The following is a 22,776-nucleotide window of genomic DNA, read 5'->3' as shown; positions in this document are numbered from 1 at the left end:
CAGGCACAACAAAATCCCAATGCTGCTCTGCAGCATGGCAGCAACCATCCTGCCCCACAGCGAGTGAGCTCTCCTGGCACAACAGATTTTGCAACCCCCAGATGCACAAACTGCCCCTGTGAGGCTGAGCAGCAGCTCCATCCCAGGCTGCTGGCAGGAGGGTGCTGGAGACCTTTCCTCCTGGGCACCATCCATGCCCCTGAAGCCAGAAGTGGCATAAAGCTTTGATTATGCTTTATGTTTAATTGTTAGTACTATTACACGCAGAGAATCTTTCTCCAAAAACCTCTATGTATGACATCTAGGAAGTGCAGCTCCAAACAGAGCCTGAATGTACAGGCAAGAAAATAATCCAGACATGGGTAGCTCACCAAAAATCAGATTTGCCCTCAGTTAGCCCAGGACTCACCGTGTCTGACTTTAGGAGGGAGGTCAGAAAGTTACCTGGCACTTGCAGACTTGTACAATATTAACAGACAGAATGAGGTAATAAAATTGTATTTATAGGAGAGAGAAAACAGGTTCATCCTGCCCCTTTGTGACTGTGATTCTTAGTATCCCAGGGACCTGCAAGCTTTAATCTTATTACTCCTTAAAAGATTTTTTTCTGAACTTCAGTTCAGATATACAAAGAAGTTAAAGCTTTGTTTGAAGTGCTCTCCAGTAGAGTATCCAAGGGTACTTGCCCTTTTCAGCTCCCAGTGAAGGTTTGTTCTTGTACCTTGTGTCTCCAGTTTCACTCATGTTACCCTCCTGAGTGCATCTAGGTTAAATTTAATATCTTCTGGTTTCTGCATGTGAACCACTCATTATTTAATTATTTTCTTAATATCACTCACTATGCATACATACTCTAGCAGCAACCCAATCTACATTGTGGATTAATTACTTGAAAACTAGGGGAAAACCAGGCTGATAACACAACCACAGTAAACAGATGACTACATAAAATAAACAAATCTGGGAAAATTCTTCCAGCAAGTTCAAAGGGAATCGACTAAAAGACAAGAGCTTCTTCAGGAGTTCTGGCAAAAGTCTGGCGTGTTTATGGTTAAAGAAAAGGCACATTTCAAACATGCAGTTCCTGTGATTTTGATCATTAATAAATAAAAGCTTGAAGGAATTTTTAAGCAGAGGGGAAATCAAAATAGTACAACACTTGATTTTAGTACTTGTTTGAACTTGTAAAGGGTGTTACCTGTTGCTAGCAAATAGTTCAATTTTCCGCAACTTCAAATTCTGCCAGTTTGAAAGTTCAAACCCTACTTAAAAGAAGAAAGGCCCCTCCTATTTCCAGGCAGCCTGGATTGCTTTCTCCCACCCTCATGGCAGAAAAATAATTTTTGAATTTTATGTTTGGGAGCAAAACATTTTCATTTTTAAAGAAGTACATTTTCATTTTTCAAGAAGTCAATCCTCATCTCCTTAGGATATATTTTTCAGGATGTCTTTACAATGGATTTAGCAAAGACATGAAACTATTGCTTGGAAACACGTTTAGAAACATTTAGAAATTTAGAAATTTTAATGCAGCTAGTACCCCAAAATTGAATAGTTACCACCCCAAATGCAGAGCTGGGCTGTCTCGAGCAACACAGTTCAGAGCTGCAGTTGAGCTCAGAACTCATTCCATAGTATCTGTGCACTGCAATGTCAGGCTTTCTTTTCTTTGATATACCCTTTAAATTACAGAGCAATCAAATTAATTATGTGGGAAATACAGATCATCTGTTATCTTTCTGCTCTAACTGCTTTACCCCAGATATCTGTAGTTAAAAAATTGCTATGAAAGATTGAGGGCTTCTTAAATTTTTGACTTAATTACGTGTTTTCAATATAATTCCAGGAAGCTTACTTCAAAATATTATGACAAGCTTTTATTGAATCTGTCACAGTTCACCATGTCATCATCTGCACTACAACCTAAACAGCTCAGGAAATTGCTCAATGGATTATTCATTGCCCCGTGACAGATTTCTTGGAAGGAAAGATATAAAAAAAAATCTTCTACCTGAACAGACAGTTAATATTTAAAATAAAGTGCTGTACTGCCAAACATGACTTCACACAGATCATTCAAGCTTTCTGGCACTTCAACATCTAATAAGATCACCACAAAACCCCCAAACACTCAACTTCTCTGGAAACAGAGGGGTTGTACAAGACTCTCAAGAGCTGAGTGCTAGCCACCTGATATGAGCAATGCATCTGAATTTTTTAAAACCTTATTGCTACAAATTACATCTTTGGGAGTCTACAAGGTGAGATTACAGAAGTGGTAGCAGAGTCTGTAGTACAAGTTTTGTTCCTAAAGACTTCTAGCCACCTCTGCCATCAGAGTGTTAAAGCCACTCTTAATTACTAGAACACTCAAACTCATGTATGATTCCTATCTCAGATGCAACAGACACATTTACTAGAACAACTACATGAAGGGCATGATAGGGAACCCATAATTTGTTTCCCAACCTTCAGAGACGACTCTTTCCCAGGAATCTCTCTTGCATATTACAGAAGACAAAAGAGCACAGTGGCTTCAAAGGTCACCAGGCAGAAAAAAACCTGCTGTCACACCATATTCATATAGAAATTAAAAGCATTTCTCTGGAATGCGCTGAGCTTGATCCTGCAGCCTTTATCCAGACAAAACTTGCAGAGATATAGCACAGATAACACAGGAAAGATTTTGGGCGTGGCTGGGTAACGCAGAGCTTCCAGCAAGTCACCTGCATGCATACCAGGCAGGGAGACAGACTGCACATTTCATGCTTTTTTGGTTCTGGTACTTTAGTTAATTTTGTGTTTGCAGACATGATTGCTGCAAATCAGCAATTTGTCAGCATTTGATATGGCCTGCAAGGCTGTGAAACTCAGTCTGCAGTTGATGGACTCGACTAAACAAACAGCAAAGTCTATCAGCTGATTAACTGCATGTGATAGCACTCATGGCACTAAGAGGTGGTTTGTTAATGGCCAGGGCTAGTACACACTTTTGGGAACTCTATGTTTAACAAAACCCCAAACAAACAATAAACACCAACACCACAGCACTAAACCACTGTTAAACCTACAGGATTCACTGCAAAAGCAATGCTAATTTTCAGAACAGTTACTCTCCCTAGTATCAGAAGGTATTAGTGAGTATAGTAAAAGTTATCTCTATTTAAAACACAAGAGCAAGGAATCTACCTCTGGTCAAATGCAAGAAGCCTGGAAAGTAGTTTTAAAATTGGAAACTATTTCCATAACAATTTTGCTGTTGAAATGCTTCAAACAAATGCAGCCACAAGAACAAGCTATTCCTCTCTTGATGAAATCTCATCTCATGCTTTCATATGCTTTCATACTCTGTGTAGCAGAAAGTCAATGCTTCCTGGGACCATCTTATCTTATTGTAAGAAGAAAGATGATTTACTGTACATATTCACCAAAACTTTACTTTTCACATTCTGTAGTCAAGGGCAGAAAATTTTATCTGAAGACTACATATAGAAGTCAGAGTCCCAAAAAACAGCTGCAAACACCATCAATTTCTATAAAGACCAGCATATCTAAAATGAAGGAATGAATAAAAATAGCACTTACACGCCACTTAGCACATTTATAGACTGTGTCCTCAGCCCATATCCAGTGTCTTTCAAATTGGAAATGATACCTAACACGTTGATATTGGAACCCTTTGATCCAAAGTCTTTTTCACTGTACATTATCATATGGGAGCTTGTGAAGTCCTGTTAAAACAAGGAGGAGCACCATAAGGAAAGTGCCACATGACATCTCAGAGCACTCAGGAAATGCCTGCTGTGTGTTCTTGGAACTTACACCAACAATTGGTCGCAGGGACTGCACCTCCTCATCGTAGCCACCCCAGTCTGCCCAATCCCGATACGCTCCTTCTTCCAGCAGGTACTGGTGGCCTTCAAACCCAGGCTTCTCGTAAGCAACCCAGCTGAACAACAACAACAATAGAGTCTGAACGTGAAAACAGACAAGTGCCACTCCATGTTTTCATGGAGCAGATATAGATATGTAATATTTATTCTTTTGCTGGGAATATTTTTAAATTTAACCCTGGTGCATACCTCAACCCAAAAATACAAAAACAAAATAAACAAGAACTGGATTTGTCCACTGCAACTTCCAGCCTATGGAGTTACTACTTCAGCTGGAGGATAAATACCACTTTTCCACACTTACACTCCTCCCAGTACTTTCATGGATCCCACTGATGTAAGTGGAAGTCTTGTCTTGTCTTCTGATTCCTTCTCATCAAGCATAAAGACCTCCGATTCTATTTCCACACGCTTTCCTTCAAAGAAAGGCTTCTCATAAACAATTACCTGGAGTAGAAATGAAGGAAAAGAAAAATTGCAGGGAGGATGATGAATTCTGACAACAGACAGTTTCTTTAGCATGGGCAAATAGATGGAGAATGCAAAATGATGAAACCAAGTAGTGGGATCTCTCTCTCCTCTACAAGAGGCCTTTCCACTAGAGATGCAATGTGAGGGCTTGAGCATTCATTACCCATCTGCATCATCTGGATTGCTGTTAATACTGTCATTTATGCATGTGAGGGATGCAGAAATGTAACAGAAGTTGTATTTTCATGGTGTGGTCACATAAAAAATGGCTACCCAGTAAAGCATCAGTATCCAATCAAAGCATACTTATCTACCCATGTGTAGTTCATGTGCTGTAAAACAGCTTTGGACAATCAACTTTTACCTTTGGCTCCCCACTGAATTCAACTTTGCGACCACCCTGTTAAAAGGAAGAAAAAAGAAGAAAAAATTAAGCTGTTCATGAATTAGAAACTTGTTGATGTCTCTACAAGCCATCAGTTCTTTGCAAAAAATCAGGACTAAGATGAAATATTCCTTAAAGAGTGCAAGTGAAAACAAATGGCAGATTAATGGCAAAGATGGATGAAATCAAATGTTGTAAATTCAAGAATTTTATAGACCAAAAATATCAGGTTTTTTTAAAGAGCAACATTTTTCTAAGTCTTGAAATCTAAACACCTTAATACATTATTTCTAACACATAAACATAGGTCATTTAACCTATAAGTAATAGCAGTAGTTTACCATTTTCAAGGGTCTCATGGACCTAATGTAGGCTTCCTTCTTCTCCCAGAATAATAAATTAGGATATTCACCAGGCTCCAACATTAAAGGGACTCCCTGGAAACCAGGTTCTTCATAAAGAAGCCATCTGGAAGCAGAGGGGTGGAGGGACGAAAGTAAGACATAAAACCCCCAGAACATTTCTGAACAGTAAAGAACAAGACAATATGCTTACTTTAGGAACAAGATCATTGTTCCCTTTAAAGGGAGATTCCAAGCTAATATAAACTGGCTCAAATTGGTATAGTTTCATTGCAGACACATGGCTCCAAGCAAGGTACTTCAGTTTCATTACTGTCTGTAGCAGAATGTTTGATACATGGTGTGCCCCGTATTCACACCACTCAGTAAACCCTTGGCTTGCGGCTGGTCACACATGGTACTTCCAAGGGCTCAGTACTGGGGTAAATTCTGTTTAATACCTTAATATTAATGATTTGGATGAGGGGGTTTGAGTGCTCTCTCAGCTGTTTTGCAGATGACAAGAAGCTGGGTGGGAGAAGTTGGGTGATCTGTTGAAGGGTAAGAAATCTTTACAGGGGGATCTGAATCAATGGGCCAAGGCCAATGGGATGAGGTTCAACATGGGAAAGTGCCAGGTCACAACATTCCCAAGCAGTGCTTCAGGACTGGGAAAGAGTGGCTGAAAAGCTGCTGGACAGAAAAAGACCTGGGGGTGCTGGTCAACAGCAGTTATACATGAGCCAGCTGTGCCCAGGTGGCCAAGAAGGCCAATGGCATCCTGGTCTGTGTCAGCAACAGTGTAGCCAGCAGGACCAGGACAGTGACTGTCCCCCTGTACTCAACATTGGTGAGGCCACACCTCAAATTCTGTGTCTCAGGATCAGTTTTGGGCTCCTCACTACACCAAGAACATTGAGGGGCTGGATCATGTCTGGAAGGGGACAATGGAGCTGGTGAAAGGTCTGGAGCACAAGTCTAATAAGAATGGCTGAAGGAGCTGGAGGTGCTCAGCCTGGAAAGAATGAGACTCTGGTGAGACCTCACTGCTCTTTACAACTGCCTTGAAGGGAGGCTGTAGCCAGGTAGTGACTAGACAAGTGGAAGTGGCCTCAAGCTGCACCTGTGGAGGTTTAGACTGGATATTAGGAAAAAATAATTCACTGAAAGAGTTTTCAATCATTCTAACAGGCTGCTCAGGGAAGTGATGGAGTCCCTGTAGGTATTCAAAAGATGTGCAGTAGTGGTGCTTAGGGACATGGTTTAGTGGTGGCCTTGGCAGAGTTGGGTTAATGGTGGTACTGGATGTTCTTACAAGGCCTTTTCCATCCTAAGGGATTCTATGACTAACTTCACTGCAAGAACTGACACACATGGAAGAACAAGGAGAGAGTACAGTCAGAAGATAAAGGTGCATTGACTCATTTTTGTTGGCAGCTTTCAACAAACAGCAATTAAGCATGAACACTGGGAAACTTTAAGATGATACAACCACACCCACATGGCAAGGTGACTCAGAATCAGAACCTCCCTCACCTGCCAACACAGTGAACCATGTCATGCTTGTAAACTAAAGGCAAAAAATCCCCTAACCCTGCAACATGCAAAAAAGCAGCAGCCATCTGCAGAATTTCTCATGGAAATGACTTCTTTCTACACTGGACTAATAAACAGATATCTGAGAAAGACAGTTGAAAAATAGTATTTTTCACTTCCTGGGGAAAATAAAGAAAAAAAAGTCTGCTTTCCTTCAGGGATACAAATGCAAGAGATATTAAAGCAGCAAGAGCTCACGTAGATTTAGTAAAACAATGCTGTTACACTAATGCAAAATAAAGACAACTCAGATGTGCACAGGCTCTGCCTTCTTCCAAAAAAACCCTGTAATTTTACAGATAGCTTTTAAGTGAGACAGAAATAAAATGGAGACATAGATGAAGTGAATTAACAATTAACCTGCAAATAACATATCTGATTTCCTTACTCTTGCAAGACATGTAATTTGGATTGAGTTTGCTGTTCACCAGAAATAACTTCCTGTCAGAGAACCAACTACTTGGACATCTTCAAATTTGCCCACATACCAAAATGCTTCATTTTTTTCCACAAATCAAGGTGTAAATATTTACTCAGATAAAATACCCTTTGCCTAACAACAAAAATGTCTGTATATCATTTGTTAGATTTGAAACATCTTTGCTTTACATATTTCTATAAAAAGTGATATGTTAACACCTGCCTTCAGCTGGGCAGCTTTTGATAGTTAGACTATTTGCAGCAAGGCAGGTGCTATCAGTGCCCAAACATAACAGCTAACAACCAAGGTCTGTAAGAAGTTCTGCAGGATGACTGGAAGTGGCTCCAGTCTCACTTTTTCGGAAAGAAGCTTCTTTCTCTCTTCTGCATACTTTTCCCAGTACTACTTCGAAGCATGTTTTCCATAACAATTTACTAGTTTGTTTATTAAGCCACAAAAACTAATACTGGTACAGCACCTGGATTGCTCCTTAGAGGTCTCCTTTCTCATAAAAGCTTGCTTAGTTCACAATATTACTCTCCTAACTCAGATGGCCAGATATTTTCAGGTGACATAACATCTTTGTATTGCACATCACCATAAAAAAACCAGATCAAAATGCACTGTGAAATACAACAAGGTCACATATGGACTCTCTAAAGCACTAAGTTTATAACGGAAGGACTTTAAAAAATTTTCTTCTTTGGAGGACTTCAAGTTCAGTAGAAAGAAAGTGGGAAATGTGGTCTTATTATAACAATCCATTCCCCACCCTCACTTATGTTAAGTTTGGCTGAATGAGAAAAAGCAGAAGAGGCAAACTCATTCCTTGGCTACAAATACACAAGGGTTATTCAGTATTTACTACACACAAGCAGAAGAAAATCTAGCTCTAACAAAGCATTCTAGGTCAGACTGCACAAGAGTGAAGCATTACAGTGATGTACTAACTCTACTGTCAACAAATAGACTGCCAAAATATAGGACTAGAATAAATATAGCCTGCTCACGAGTCTGACAGGTGTAACCAATGGTTTAAACCAAATTCCTGTCATCACACTCCACATTCATACAGAGCTGCATACTTACATGCCCCAATGCACTTTAATAGAACAAGTCTTCTGAGTGGTTCCAAACACCCCTGTTTCTTCAGTGTCATCAAAAAAGGAAGTCACGATTCCTAACCCTTCAGGCTCTGTATACAAATCAATTCGGCAAACCCTGTAATCCTGAAAAATGAAGATTGCCATAATCACTTGATCTGTGCTGGGAGTTCTATAATTACTGTGCATAACTAAATCAGTTTTGAAACACCTGTTTATTTTAAATTGTTTCCCCCCTTGTCAATTGCTACTGCTATTAGATGCCTATAATAAAAGTATAGCTAAGCCAGTTTGCCTGTCTCTGTTTGAAGCAAGACAGTCAATCTCTAATCAGCATTTACATTGTTTACTTTCTGCCATCTAGGCAGGAATGCATCTTCTTTCATCATTTAACATCTCCTCTAGCAAATTAAATCCTAAGATAATAACAAACAAGCCATCCTTGAAGAGAACTGCAACTTAAACAAGAATTGTAGTTACAAACAATATACCTCCTTTTCCCTTTCCTACTCAAACTACTTTATAGCTTGTGCTTGTTTTGGTAACCTGCAATTGCAACTACTTAATGGCAGGTTAAAAGTGCACAGAAAAGATGTTCCATCATGTGTGAAACTCACTGGTAAGTTTGCCCATATCAGGCAAACCAAAGTTTGGTGTTTCACACTGAAGTCTGTATTGAGTGCAAATTTGGTTTGTATTTGAAAAAAAGGTAAAAGCCCTATTTTGAAAATACCAAATTATTGGTGGTTTTCTGGGATGCTTTTCCTGACACTGACCAGACTACAAAGCATATGCTGAATGCAGCATTTTGGTGGCTATTCTAATAAAGCCCACCAAGTTCTGCTCCTACCCTGTCCTTCCTCTTGATGTTACCACAAGCCCCACTGCACAAAAGCCCCCACATGCATTTTCTGATTAAACAGGAAATTCAACATAGAATATTGCTTCATGCACTTGTAGCTCTTGTTACACTTGTGTCCTAATAGACCAATCTCACTCTCTATCAGTATAAAACATCATTATACTTTAAGATCTATAAAAAAAATTTTGACTTATATTACTTGCCTTAACAACATGTTTTATTGAACCGATCACTGCAGGCTTTTGAGATGTGCAGTCACTTTGCTCTTCAGAAGCACCTGCACCCCAAATATCTGTGAGTTCCAACTCTCCTTCTTCCAATGGAATAGAGGGGCCTTCAAAATTTGGTTTTTCATAGAGTATCCAGCTTAAAATAAAATTTTAAAAATCTAATTTTTCATGGTGCTTTATCAAGTGTGATTTGCAAAAATCATGATCCCACATATTGTTTCATACACAGTACTGTTTCCAAACCCTTGCCATTTCTCCAATACATCTTATTCACCTGATGGCTGATTCAAGCCATTTTCAGTCTCTATGATACCTTTAAAAACAATGATAAAAACAAAAATGTCTACTGTTAAATTATACTTTCACAAAAAACTCCTCCACCTTATAAAACTGATAATTTGGGACAGCAAGGACTACTGTATCTGAATACTAGACTTCATATGAGATACTAATCAGAACCAATTTGTACATCAGAGAAGACAATGACACTGCAGACTGCTGCATCGTGTATTAACAGACAAGTTGCTTGGATCCTGTGAACAACAGCCTGGAGTTCCACAGGAGCTGGGGTAGATGTTCCAGAGGATGACAAGACTGCTCAGAAGACAAGGACAATTTCATTTTTAATGGCAGAACAGAATAAATAACTAAATAAGAACTTTATCCATCTGCAAATACAAATCCTTCGCTCAGGCTCTCAATGGAAAGAGGAAAAACCTCAGACCCAGTCCCTCTAGACCATGCTAGAAAAGACAACCTGGTTTACAGAGATCAAAAGGTTTTTGTTCCAGCTTTCTGAAGCTAAACAGCAATCAGTTTGCTTCCCAGTACCTCCTACTGTGGCTAGCCCTTGTGTCTGCACCTCACTATCAGATAATTACTTTTGAGAACCTGCTATTTGACTGCATTATAGCCTGGCCACAGCATAACTTGCTGTGCTAGCCACACTGCTAATGGCCCCTCTGTTGATGCTATGAAGAAAGCAGGAGATGAACTTGCTTTGAATTACTCTTAGGCAATACAGCTTTTAGAGCAAAATCCCTCCTTTTGTCAGAGAAACAGTCAATTAATTATCTCTACAGTACCATCCTATTCCTTTAGTCAGGAAACAATTATGTAAGACCTAGCTTAAAACTTATTTGCCAGCCTTTTAGCCCAATCCAAATACTATACCAGAATCCCTAATGACCAGAGGAATTGAAGGGCATGAACAGAATCTGTCATTTCATCCCACACCTATGCCTGGTGACATCTCACACCCTGCCAGATGCTAATACTCACTGAATTAGTCAGTGAAATAGGTTTTCCAGCTCAGAACTTCCTGCTGCAGAGGTAAAAATGCCCTATTTCTTGCTCACAGTTCTACATTGTTACAAGCCAGGCTTACTGTGAATCACATGCCAGTTCTGCTTCAAAACATTCTTGGACAGAGTAAAAATCTTTGCATAAAAAGTAAAAATTGATGTCTTACCATCCTCTGATGACTTTAACTAAAATTGTTGGTGACAGAACCCAAGAACTGCAATCTGGAACATCATGGAAAACTTCAATGCCAGCTTTCTGACAGTCTGAGTCACAGTATATCACCAGCTGTGTTAAAAAAAATCCAACAAAACAGAAAAACAGACCAGTAACGTATAGTTCTATCTTCCTAAGCTTTAAATATAGAAAGGAACACTAAAACTATTTAAATTGATCTTACCTTGCCAGGTCTGGGATTGATTTTACTTTGTCCATTTCTTGGAAGTGTCTAATAGATAGTGAGAAGAGAAAAAAAAAATCACAAAAAAAACCCCACAAAGTCAAAAGCATTTTCAATAAAGATACTCAGCTATAGAAAAAGGGCTAATAGAACAAAATAAAAAATACCCTGAATAGTAAAAGATGGTAACCTTTCAACTATACCTACTTACCACTTCAATCTCTACTTTGCCTTGCAGAGCACCATCTTGTCACAAATGCATAAATTTATACACTTTTTAAAAACTCTGAGTTATCATCTCACTGAAGTTGACTAACCTTAGATCTGAAATGCTTTAAAATCATCCTGATAATTTTCCTACATAGCCCAGGACTTCAATACCAAGAGACTGCTTTAAAAACTGCCACTGATGAAGTACATGCTGTACAATAATAAAGATGAGTTGAAATGTCTAGAAATGTCAAGCCATAAAGCATAGTGTATTTTTAAGAAATATATGAAAATACTGAGGATGCATGATGGTACATACATGTATGAGCTAACCTGCATAATCAATTTTGTAACAAGTTTCCTCAAAGAACATGAGACTGAGCACTAAGTGATAAACTAAAAATATTCAGAACAACTAAAACACATGGAGGTATACAAAATCTAAAACAATGCTGAAGTCAGCAGTAAATTGTATGATATAGAATACATGGGAAAGTTGTGGTTGCATCACGTCACCTTCAAACCAATAAAGCAAGCACTGAAATTATGTGTTTGGTTTCCTAGCAAGGATAGGAGTGTTCATTCTGGGACAGGGTCCTGCTCTTCTAGGAATGATTCACACAAACAAAAAGACAAAAACAGATCCTGCCCCTAAATAGGCAACCAGCAACACATGCAAAGAATTAAAGAGAACATGGTAGTTAATATGCAGAGCAGGCAGTGGTCCCAAGGCACTTCTTAACCACCACCAGGTTTTTGTAGGCATCATCAAGACATGTTGAAGCACAACTTGGTTTTTAGCCTGCGCTTCAATTCCAGTTAAAACTTGTTCTGTGTTTTGAGGAATGCCAAAGTCATTGTTTTGGGCTGCCCTTACCGCTTCCTTCACATTACCCACTAGCCATTGCATCACCATTTTCTTAGTCAGTGGAAGATGCACAGCAGGTACACCTCACAGAAACATTTCTGATTCCTAACTTGAGCAAAACATTTCAGTCAGCAGCAGTGCCACAGAAATCCAGAAACCCTTTGAGCAAAACATTTCAGTCAGCAACAGTGCCCCAGAAATCCAGAAACCCTTTGAAGCCTAAAGGGTTAGGTATGAAGCCTAAAGTCTTAGGTATGTACACACTCCACTGCTGTATCAGACCTCCACAGTCTACTGCAAAATTGAAACCCACTCAAGAAAAACAGTTTAAGCAGCAAAAAACAAACTAAGACAATGCTAGGCACTTAGCTTTAAATTCAAGTTTTTAAATCCAAACAGGACCAACAGAATAAGAAAGCCTCTTTAACTGGTAATATAAATCTACTCTGCTGTAAATAATCCCCTTAATTTTCCTCTCCACTCTAATTTAAAAAACTTCCCCATAAGAGAAGAATCTACATTCTCAGAACTGCAAGCTACTATGGATGGTTGCCTCCTGCAAGGTGACAAAGAAAGGAGCTAATTCTACTACCTCACTCCTTTTAGCAGAACTGCTATAGCAGACAACCATTAGCTTTGGAAAGTATTTCTCAAACTTCTTACATGCTGCTTCAATTCCACAGGTCCCATTCATGGGGCTGTATTAAACTTTAGAAAACATATCTCTTCCCATGGTTTTTAGATCTCCTGATTATAGTTCTCTTCTCTGGTCACAATAAGGGCTTACATTAACAGAAATAGCAAATACTACAGGACATTGGTTCATCATTTTAAAAACAGAAATTACAAATATATTCCATATTAAAGTTGCTCTGAGGGGAAAACATAGGTCTATCTTCAGTCATGAAGAACAGATGCTTGTAATCAGACCAAAGGACAGCTCTGCACTGTAGTAGCACTTTCAACAATCACTACTATCCAGTTATAACAATATTATTAAAGAATATATATATATTTCTGCCAATGGGAATGCAATAGAGAGGTAAAAAAAAAATTGCTCTGTTACTTATTTAACTGTACAATGGCTAAATGTTTTGTTGGAAGAGAAGAAAGATTACTTCAACAGAAGCTTTCTGAAGTTCATAGAAAGAATTCTACTAATTTGCAATAAAAAATTAAAGTTAGCATAAGATTTGTTTCAATATAACACAAATTCAAGTACAAAGACATATTCAAAAAATGCTTTCCATTCATATTTGCAAAAAGTCTCATTTTCCTTTTCAGATAAAACTAGTACCATACCTAAGTTCACCTCTATGCATTTATAATCTATATATATCCCAAAGAGGGGAAACAAAACAAGGTATGCACATTGTCTATCCAAAACATAAAAGCTGGATAACTTTTCAGGCAGCTTTTTAAAAGCACAATACTTACATCCACATCTAATAAACCAGGGGGGACATTTGATTCGTATCTGCTCGTTCCTAACCAGCTCGAAAAACTTTTCTCAGGATTGCCATAGTTGGGCATTTGTAAACTTAGTTCTTTTTTGGCACTATCTGCTTGCAGGTACTTCTCCACAAAACTTGGAAACTTCACATCTGAAAGAGACTGAATTGCAAAACCAAAATTAACAGTCATTCAGCAGGTCAGCAAACATTGTTCCACTTCCTGAATGATCTTTATTACCTCAGATTTTTGAGGCATGATGAATGGCCCAGAAACATCCTGTTGTAAAGGAGGCATCCCCGAGGAGTCAGTTGCAAAAGCTGCTGTGTTACTTACTGAAGCGACAGAAGAGCCAAAAAACTTTTCTTTAGAAGACAGCAAGCTTGAGAAGAGGGAGCTTTTTTCAAGCCGTGATCTCTTAATTTCACCATCTGTACAGTCAATGTTCTCTTTTCCATTTATTTCCTGAGCAAAGGCAGGTTCCTCTCTACATGACTGCAGAGCTTTGAATATGATACTTTGCTCTGCTGATGCACGCTTGGGCCTGACTTTGGCTATTGTTTCCAGGCTTTGCATTTTAATTTGTTGTGCTGGTAACAGATCCTGTGTTTTTTCCCTCCTCAGTCCCAAACCAAAAGTAAATACACTGGGATCAAATACTTTCTCCAAGTTGTCTTCATGAATGGGAGGCATTGCAAAGTGGGGTGCTGGAGACTTGGGAAGCTTTGACCTCTTCTTTTTCTGGGGTAAACAAACTGAGCTGTCCAAGTTTTTTATTGTTTCAGCAAACTTCTTCATGTCAGATGGGGAATCAAAAATGCTGTCATCTTCAGCAGATCCATTACAGGTTTCCCCTGGGCTCTTTTGTGTGTTGTTGTTGTGCTCTGATTCCAACACACTGTCTTGATTGCTGTCATCATACTGCAGTGCTGCAAAGTTCAAATCTCCTGGCTTTACCTTTTTATTTCCATTTTCCATCTTAAATTCTGATCTGGACACCTGAGATGGTAGAGGATATTTATCTTCATTGCACGGTGATAAAGCCTCTGTGTTTGGTAGCACTTTTTCTTCATTTCTATGGAATTCTGAGCTTGTGCAATTTCTTTGGTAGAAAGGATCTTGAGCATTTTCAGTTTTTACAGGTGAGTGCAAAGGCAGTTTAAAAGGTGAACTTTCTTTCTTTGCTGTGGTTAATTCTGATTCTGGTTGCTTCAGAGAGATACTACCAGCATCACTTTTGCTGCTTTGGTTAAAAAGGGATATGGCAGCTTTTACTTTAAGTTCTGTTGTCTTCCCAATATCCTCATAAGAGGTAAAGATTTCTCCATTTTTGCCTTTAAACTCTGCAGTGCTTTCTTTCTCCAGTGTCCCATTCTCAAATAACTTCTGGCGACTGCTTTGCTTATTTAATGTTTTATCAGGCTGTTCGTTTTCTTTAGGTTGTTTTCCAAATTTCAGCTTTGCTCTGCCAACAAATGTGCTTGGTACAGCATTATTTTTTGAAGCAGGGATGTCAGTAGGTCTCTGGCTCTGGCTAGCACATTTGTTTTCAAACAAGGAAATTTTGTTGGCAATGTTGCTGTTAGTTTTATTAACTGGTTTTTCAAGAGTGTCCGGCTCACTTTCTAAACTGTCTTGATTTGTAGGTGTTTTAAAATTCAGCTCTATGTTCTTCGGTTTGGCTGGACTACAGGAGGCAAAGTGACACAGAGTGACATCTTTAATTAATCTTGAACAGGCTTGTAGCAATTTTCAAAACAATAAAAAGTAGAATTATAAACCACAGACTTAATTCAAATTTTGATATCTCAAAAGGAATCAACTAAAAGAGGAGTAACTATATGGATTAAAAAAATTAAGACACTAAATAAGGAGTATGTATTTCAAACACGTACTTAGTTCTTTCAGGTTAGTAAAACAAACACAGCAACTTACAGCATCTGCAATTGAGGCAGAGAATTCAACTACTTATGACTGACAGACATTAACACTTAGTACTGAATAGGCAGAATAAATTATAAACATGCAATTCCCTACAGAGTTTAGAAAACAAATCCCAATTCATTAAGGTGATAATGAGCTGGTTAACATTTACATATTCTCTCCAATGAGTTTTGAAGACATCTGACCAGATTCTTTGCAGCTTTTACACCTACACTGCAGAAGCAACCTCAAATTGAGTGAAAACTCTTCCACTCTCATGAGTGCTTGCAGAAAATGTTAGGTGTCCCCAAGCATTGCAGCACCACCCTGGCTAAGCGAACACAACATGTGAGGACTCCTCCACTTCCTTCATGTAAACTTAGCTAACAATTTAAATTGTGTAAACTAAGCCTAATAATTTTACAAGAATTGAATTTGGAAACACAAATCTTTTCTATCAGAGTAGACAGAGAGGCATGTACAAGTACATGCACACAGTACTCCTGTGCTACAGGAGAAGGCTCAGCTGAGTGTTTCAAGCTCTTTTCTCTGAATACCTACAACTAGAAAAAATTATTTGCCCATGTAACTTGCTGCTACATACTGTACAGTATGCACAGCTGTGAAGATGCAAGGCAGATGGCTTCAAAATTAATCAGTCAGATCTAAGGAGTGTCAAGGAGCCCATCACTTCCAAGACAGTCCTGTTCTCCAAAGAGGAACCTGGGGACACAGCAGTAGGAGGACAGGTAGCAACTGCCCTACATGAAAACTGACAAAGGTGGGAGATGAAAAGAAAATAGCTTGCAGCAATCTCCAGGGTCCCAAATGCTCTACCAATCAATGGATGATTCTGGCATTTAAGTGCTTTCTTCTTCTTTTACCTACACAAACTGTGCTCACTAAGTTCTCAGGCAGCTGCTCAGCCCAAGAAAGAGGTGTGAGATATAGGAACAACCCAAAATATGAGATCCATTCCCCTCTTCCTCAAGTGTTCCATCCCAAGTAAGAAATTAAAGCCTTTTAATGCAAGACTCTCCATTGTACAAGCTTTATTTCTTGGGAATACCATGAGGAACAAACTTACTGAAATAACAGGAAGATTCAAAAATAGTTATCTACAAATCTATACAGGGAGCAACTGTTAAAATCATAAATCATAGACTATTAAGAGGCTGCAATGGATCTTAAAAGATCATCTAACCTCTACTCCCCTGCATGGGCAAGGACACCTCCCACTAGACCAGGTTGCTCAAAGCCTTTTCCAACCTGGCTTTGAACACTGCCAAGGTTGGGGCATCCTCAAGCTCCCCAGGCAACCTTCTGTAGTGTCTCACCACCCTCACAGTAAAAAGATTCTTCCTAATATCCAGCATAAATTTCCTGTCTCTCAGTTTGTACCCAGTACTCCCTGTGCTATCACTACAGTTCCTGGCAAAGAGCATTTTTTCAGCTTCCCTGTAGACCCCCACCTTCAGATACTGGAAGGTTTTTATGAGGTTTCTGTGCAATCTTCTCTTCCCTGTGAAGCCCCAGCTCTTTCAGCCTGTCTCCATAGGGAAGGTGTTTTAGTCCTCTTATCAACCTTGTGCCCTGCTCTGGATTTGCTCCAACAGTTTCATGTCCTTCTTGTCATTGTGTCATTTCAGAGAAAACCTCCCAACCCTGCTCTCTCTAACTACCAGCCTACTCAAGCTAGTTCAGAATTTTATGAAGAAATATGAGAAATGCATGATCAATAAAAGAGGAAATAACAAAATCCACTGGCCATACTTCAGATAGGTGCTAATAAAACACACTTGGAAAATTTAAGGAAAAACAGAAACCAAAATGTTCCTGAAAGAGGGAAGGTATGAAGGGAACTATCATAGAGATTAAATATATTGAGGCACTATTTTTCATTTGAACTACAACTGGTTTTTCCTAAACTTTTAAAAGTTAAATTATTCTATGACTTTTCTCTTTGGAAAATGACTATGTGTTGCAAGGGACCTCTGAAGATCAGCTAGCCTAACTTCCTACTCAAAACAGGGATAGCTTCAAAGTTAGATCAAGTTATTGAAAGCTTTGCCTGACCAAGTTTTGAATAACTTCAAGGGTCAAGATCGCACAACCTTCCTCATGAAGCACTTCAGCAGGGCAGCCACTGTTGCTGTGAATTATTTTTGCCTTATATCCCATTAAAACTTCACTGCTACAACTTGCAGCTGTGGCTGCTGTCCCTTAACATCTCAGGGACAAATCTGGCTCTGCCTTCTCTATAGGTAGTGAGAGATGACAGAGGTCTATCTGCGTCCTTCTCTTCTCTCAGCTGAAGAAACCAAGCTGGTTCAGCTTCTCCTCATACAAACTTTGCTCCAGAGCTGTCACCTTCTTTAATGGCTCACTGCTGGACTCATTCCAATTTGGGAACATCTCTCTTACACCAGAAGAGAGTTGGAGGGAGGAAGAGCTGCAACTCAACAGTGACCCAGATGTAGACCCATGAGCACCAAGACCTGCTGGCTATGCTCCTGCCTATGGAGCCTTCACCTGATACAATGATGCACTACTGACACGTACTGAATTTCCTCCTCACCAGGATCTTTCATATCCTTTCTGATCAGAAGATAAATGTACTTATCCTTTTCTTTTACCTGTATTTTCAAGAGGTAACACTAATGGCCCAGTTATCTTAACAAATTCATTTCCATACCACCCTTTGTCAGCCTGCCACTTGCACTACTACATGCATTTATTTCAACATAACACGTATCTTCCCCATAAAAATCTGTCTCTCTGTATGCCCTGACACAAGCAAGTTTAATGGCTAACAGTGATACTTATCAGCCACATCTAAAACCTCTTTTAAATGAAAAGCTCACCCCTCAAAGGTATAGTTTCAAGCTTTGCAAATTTATGCAGAAACAATCACTTCAACACTTTGTATTTTGTATTCTGCAGTACTTCTGCACAGCAGCAGCAGCCAAACAGCTGAGACCAAAGAGCATGAGAAAGCTCAGCCCTGCAGCTCCACTCACTACAGCTGGCCTCTTCTAATCTTTTCATTACACCTTTTTCCACACTACAAAATATAGGTTCTAAATACAGCCAAAATATGCACTTTATTGCAAGAACTGGGTCTCCAAACATGTTTAAAAGGAAATGTTGTTTGAATGTCCTTTAAGCCTTCCATCTTGTATGGGGAAAAAACAGCACAAACACTTTCTTACAAAGAGTCCAGTGTGGCTCATTCCTACTGCTCTGCAACGCCAGGAACAAGCAGGCACAAGAGAAATACCAATGTCCTTCTCTGTGGTTACACCTTGCAGCTAAACTGTGGAAGCAAGCAGTAAAACCTCTCCCAACAGTCAAAAATGGAAGGTGAGTCACCCATCAAGCTTGCAAGTGGTGCCAAAAAAACACTGATGCCAAAATATCAGATTGAGATAAGCAAAGAAAAATGGCATGTGAAAAGAGAAGAATAATTCAACAAGTGGGCTTAAATGTAAAGCAACTACAAAACCATGCCTGAACATAAAATATGACAACTGAAGCCAAGTTTTCCGCTAAGCACATCAAAGTGACTGCTGCCTGAGGTTTTATTTGCCAATTAAGATTTACCATCAACCTCATTTTAGTCTCAAATCTGACAGGTTTCCCTTCCAAAAGCTAGAAGCAAAGTATCCTGTGACTTTCAAGTTGTCCAATACACAGACATAAATGGAGAAAAGAGGGAAAATGCTATCTTTATTTACAGGAAGCCTGCATTTCTGGAGGTGACTAGAGAAACTAACCTGTTTTGAAATTGCTTCCAAAAGAAACCTGATTCCCAGAACTGGCACAATGTCATTAGTAAGAGATATCATGCATTTTTAAGGGAGAACTACTTGTATTATATAAAATCCATCTTACAAGGGGCCCAGGAATCTCTAAGTAAATGAGTATTTTTCCACCAGAAAGGAATTAATGTGAACTATTAAAAAAAACTTTTTGACCTTTGAAAATGAAAAATTTATCTGTTCACACTGATAACTAGAGAATAAAAACACACCATCTTCTAGTAATGGCACCATCTTTCCCCTTCCCATTTTACAGCACCTAAATCCCCATCCAGGTTTATAGTTCATATGTTCTAATGAATGACTCTAAATAATACCAGATAACCAGAGCATGTAACTCTGGCTAAAGAAATGGTGTGGTGCTGTGCTATGACAGCTATCAGACACATCAGAAACCTTGCAGGCAACACGGCAGTCCCCACCCAAGGCTAAAGTTCCTATAGCAGCAGATAAAGCCAAGACACAGTGTCACACACCCCACAAAAAGGGATGAAATAGAACAGGTTGTTTATTGTTAAAATTCGGTGTTTCAGACAGGACACTTGTCTGTTACTTATGAGTACAGTAAAAGATAATTCACTGTACAGCAAGCCCAGGAGATACACAGAAAAAAAACAATATGAAAGCTACCTTTCCTTTGAAGCTGTGAAGATACAAACTCAAGAGTTTAAGATTTGTGATCTATACTGCCAGATGGCAAGGCATCACCCAGTACAAAAATGCCACAGTTTAACTTTCAGTACTAGGCTTTTCCAACTTAAGTTACAAATTAAGGACTCAGATGTAGAGTATTACAAATTGTGCAAAGGAAATTGCTCCTGTGCTCCTCAGATGTGGGAAGCATAATTGCAAACAGACGTGTCTCTTAAACCATCATGCTGAACCTCCACATCCCTCTAACACAAGGACAATTATCAACACTCAGTGTACCTCAGGTGGCCCTACAGGATTCAGAGTGCCCCCACACCTATAACTGAACATGTCAGAACGAGGAGGGCAACAGCACACAGCCCACAGCCGTGGCAACCAAACAACAGAAATGAATAATGCAAACAAATCATTGCCTGTGGATGAGAATGCAACAGTATCCCAGTAATCAATCACTGGCCTCATACTAGTGCTAACAGTGAACTTTATAAATACAGCTGCTTCTTTATAATCCTAAGGAAAGCTCTGACCACCTGTTTGACAGAGACAGCTTCTTCAAGTGTAAAATCAAAAACTGAAAACTGATATTGCATCATTCTGCAAATATCTGATGTTATTCACATGCATCAAAATTTAAGTGATTCACCCTGCACATACTTAAGAAAGCAGCTGTATGTATTCAAAACTTTGGAATGTGATCTATCATATCATTTGAACAATCAAGTTCTACATTGCATATTACATTTTTTCATAAAATAATAGCAGAACTTAGGCTGTTTCACAGAAAACTTGAATCCATTTCTTATTCAAAAGATTTTTACATACAAAATCTTCAACCACATTCTGATTTGGTGAGAGAAAAATGAATTAAGGTCAATGACAGATGAATTAATCTGATCCACAACGATGATGACTGAGCAGTTTTTATATATGTTAAATTATTCCATATAGTGGAATTGACAAACACATTCCCTATCAATTTAAAAAATGAAAAACTCAATTATTTTTCTAATACATGTAGACTAGAGTGCTTGTTAAGGGCTAGCTTTAGTTATGGTAACTTAATTTTTTAAGGGTAGTTCTTAACTGAAAACAATTTAGACAGATAACAGATACACAGCTAGTGTTTCCATAGAATCCTAAACACAGATACAAGCAAAATTACAGCTACAAGGGCAAGGTAAACTGGTTTGTTACTTACAGGCTAATCTTTGTCATGACTGTTCTGGAAGAATCCAAACTCTTCAGCTTCGAGGTGTCTAAATCAGAATTTGTCTGTTTCTCAGCTGACAGACACAGGTCTCCATTTTTAATTCCATCAGTATGCAAGAAAGCTCTTCCATCTGAACCATTACCATTCTTTACTGCCTTGGTATCGTTTCTGCCTTCAGCAAACACCAGGTCTTCTGTCGTAGCAGCCAAAGAAGCTTTGGGAGACTCCAAACTGTCTTCCCCAAAAGCCACAGGTATAGCTCCCTTCTCCACTGAAGTTCTTTTTGTCACTGGGTTAGTCTCTGGCGATGCTAAAGGTTGCCTTTTTGAAGAGTAATCTTTCACCTGACCCTTCAAACCAGTAGGGGAAATGGGTACAGTATCCGACTGATTCTTTTTATATGATCTTCTCCTTGCAGAGCTTGTGTTTGAGATCTGCTGCTTGCCCTTGTCAGCTTCAGCTTTAGATGCCCCTTTGTGAGCAGATCCAACTTTTAGGTCCTGATTGCTACCTGAGGAAGAGGAATTTCTTTCAGGAGTCTGTTGAAGAGACCTCATTTTCCGTTCAGAGTTTATTATCTTGTCTGAAAACACCTCAGAATGGGCATCATCCTCAAAACCAGATTCTTCCCTTGCAGTATTCTCAGACTGGTTTCTCTCTCCATTTGGAATGTCGCCAGATGATTGAGACTTTCTCCGTTTTCCAGATCTTTTACTAGCAGATTTTTTATCCATTGTGTCCAAATCACTGCAATTTTCTTCCGATTTAAGAGTCACGGGTTCATTAAGGAGCTCCTCTGTTTTTCTTAGATAGATATCAACAGTTAACACTCTAGCAGAATATGCGTGCTCACTCGCTGCAGATTCCAACTCGTATGGCAAATCCTTTGGTTTTGCATGCCCGGGCTCCTCAGACACCCACGTGTTCACAAGCTGCTTGTGACTTAAGATACTCTTTTCTAACTCTTCACTAGACAGATTTCTCAAGCTCTGTATGAAATCTGGAGTTGTGGAATTATTTATATCTGTGACAGATTCTTTCTCCAGCCCCAGCGTTTCCACATTCAGGCTGCTCTCACAGAAGGAGTTTTTAATGGTTTCGCTGCTGCCGCTCCAATCTGCTGACCACTCGCTGTCAGAAGAGACTCCCCTACTGCTCCATTCTGAAATCGTATCGTGGTACAGAGGTCTCACTTCCCCACTGAAATTATATTCCTGTGCCTCAGGAAGGGCACTGACGTTTCTCACTTGTTTCTCTACTTGAGGAGCTTCGTGTCCTTCTCTGAAGTGCCTACAGTAGACTGCCTGCGCCCCGTGAGGAGAACCTGACCTCTCACCCTTGTGACGTGAAGTGTGTTCTAGTGAACTTTTGACATTTTTCCTCTTCCCCGTACCAAACAAATTTCCAAGTCTTTCCAAAACGGGTTTCTTTTTATTCTCTTCTCTGGAACAATCTGGAAGGTGTGAGGTGGACTACAAAAACAAACAAACAAACAAACAAACAAACAGTTGGTTAATGTCAAAATTGTTTCTATAATACATTTTTTTTGTTCTACGACTACCTCTAAATTAAAAGGACAATACATTTTTTTGTTCTACGACTACCTCTAAATTAAAAGGACACAGTGAATGGAAACA

General features: G+C 39.2%; 1 protein-coding gene across 1 annotated transcript in view; it reads right to left on the bottom strand.

Annotated features, from left to right (window-relative positions):
* Positions 1-22,573, bottom strand: part of CRYBG1 (crystallin beta-gamma domain containing 1) — a 41,883-nt gene extending 19,310 nt beyond the window's left edge. Inside the window, exons 1-12 of the mRNA XM_058801634.1 lie at positions 21,128-22,573; positions 13,775-15,221; positions 13,520-13,696; positions 11,005-11,052; positions 10,774-10,892; positions 9,276-9,438; positions 8,197-8,336; positions 5,091-5,217; positions 4,729-4,764; positions 4,198-4,340; positions 3,823-3,949; positions 3,586-3,731 (exon numbers count right to left, since the gene is read on the bottom strand). Coding sequence (XP_058657617.1) covers positions 3,586-3,731; positions 3,823-3,949; positions 4,198-4,340; positions 4,729-4,764; positions 5,091-5,217; positions 8,197-8,336; positions 9,276-9,438; positions 10,774-10,892; positions 11,005-11,052; positions 13,520-13,696; positions 13,775-15,221; positions 21,128-21,873 — 3,419 coding nt within the window. The 5' untranslated portion in view covers positions 21,874-22,573. The remainder of the gene's footprint in view (positions 1-3,585; positions 3,732-3,822; positions 3,950-4,197; positions 4,341-4,728; positions 4,765-5,090; positions 5,218-8,196; positions 8,337-9,275; positions 9,439-10,773; positions 10,893-11,004; positions 11,053-13,519; positions 13,697-13,774; positions 15,222-21,127) is intronic.
* Positions 22,574-22,776: the final 203 nt, after the last annotated feature.

This window comes from Ammospiza caudacuta, chromosome 3 (assembly GCF_027887145.1).
Source record: "Ammospiza caudacuta isolate bAmmCau1 chromosome 3, bAmmCau1.pri, whole genome shotgun sequence".
Lineage (NCBI taxonomy): Eukaryota > Metazoa > Chordata > Aves > Passeriformes > Passerellidae > Ammospiza > Ammospiza caudacuta.
This window is presented reverse-complemented; position numbering and strand designations above follow the sequence as displayed.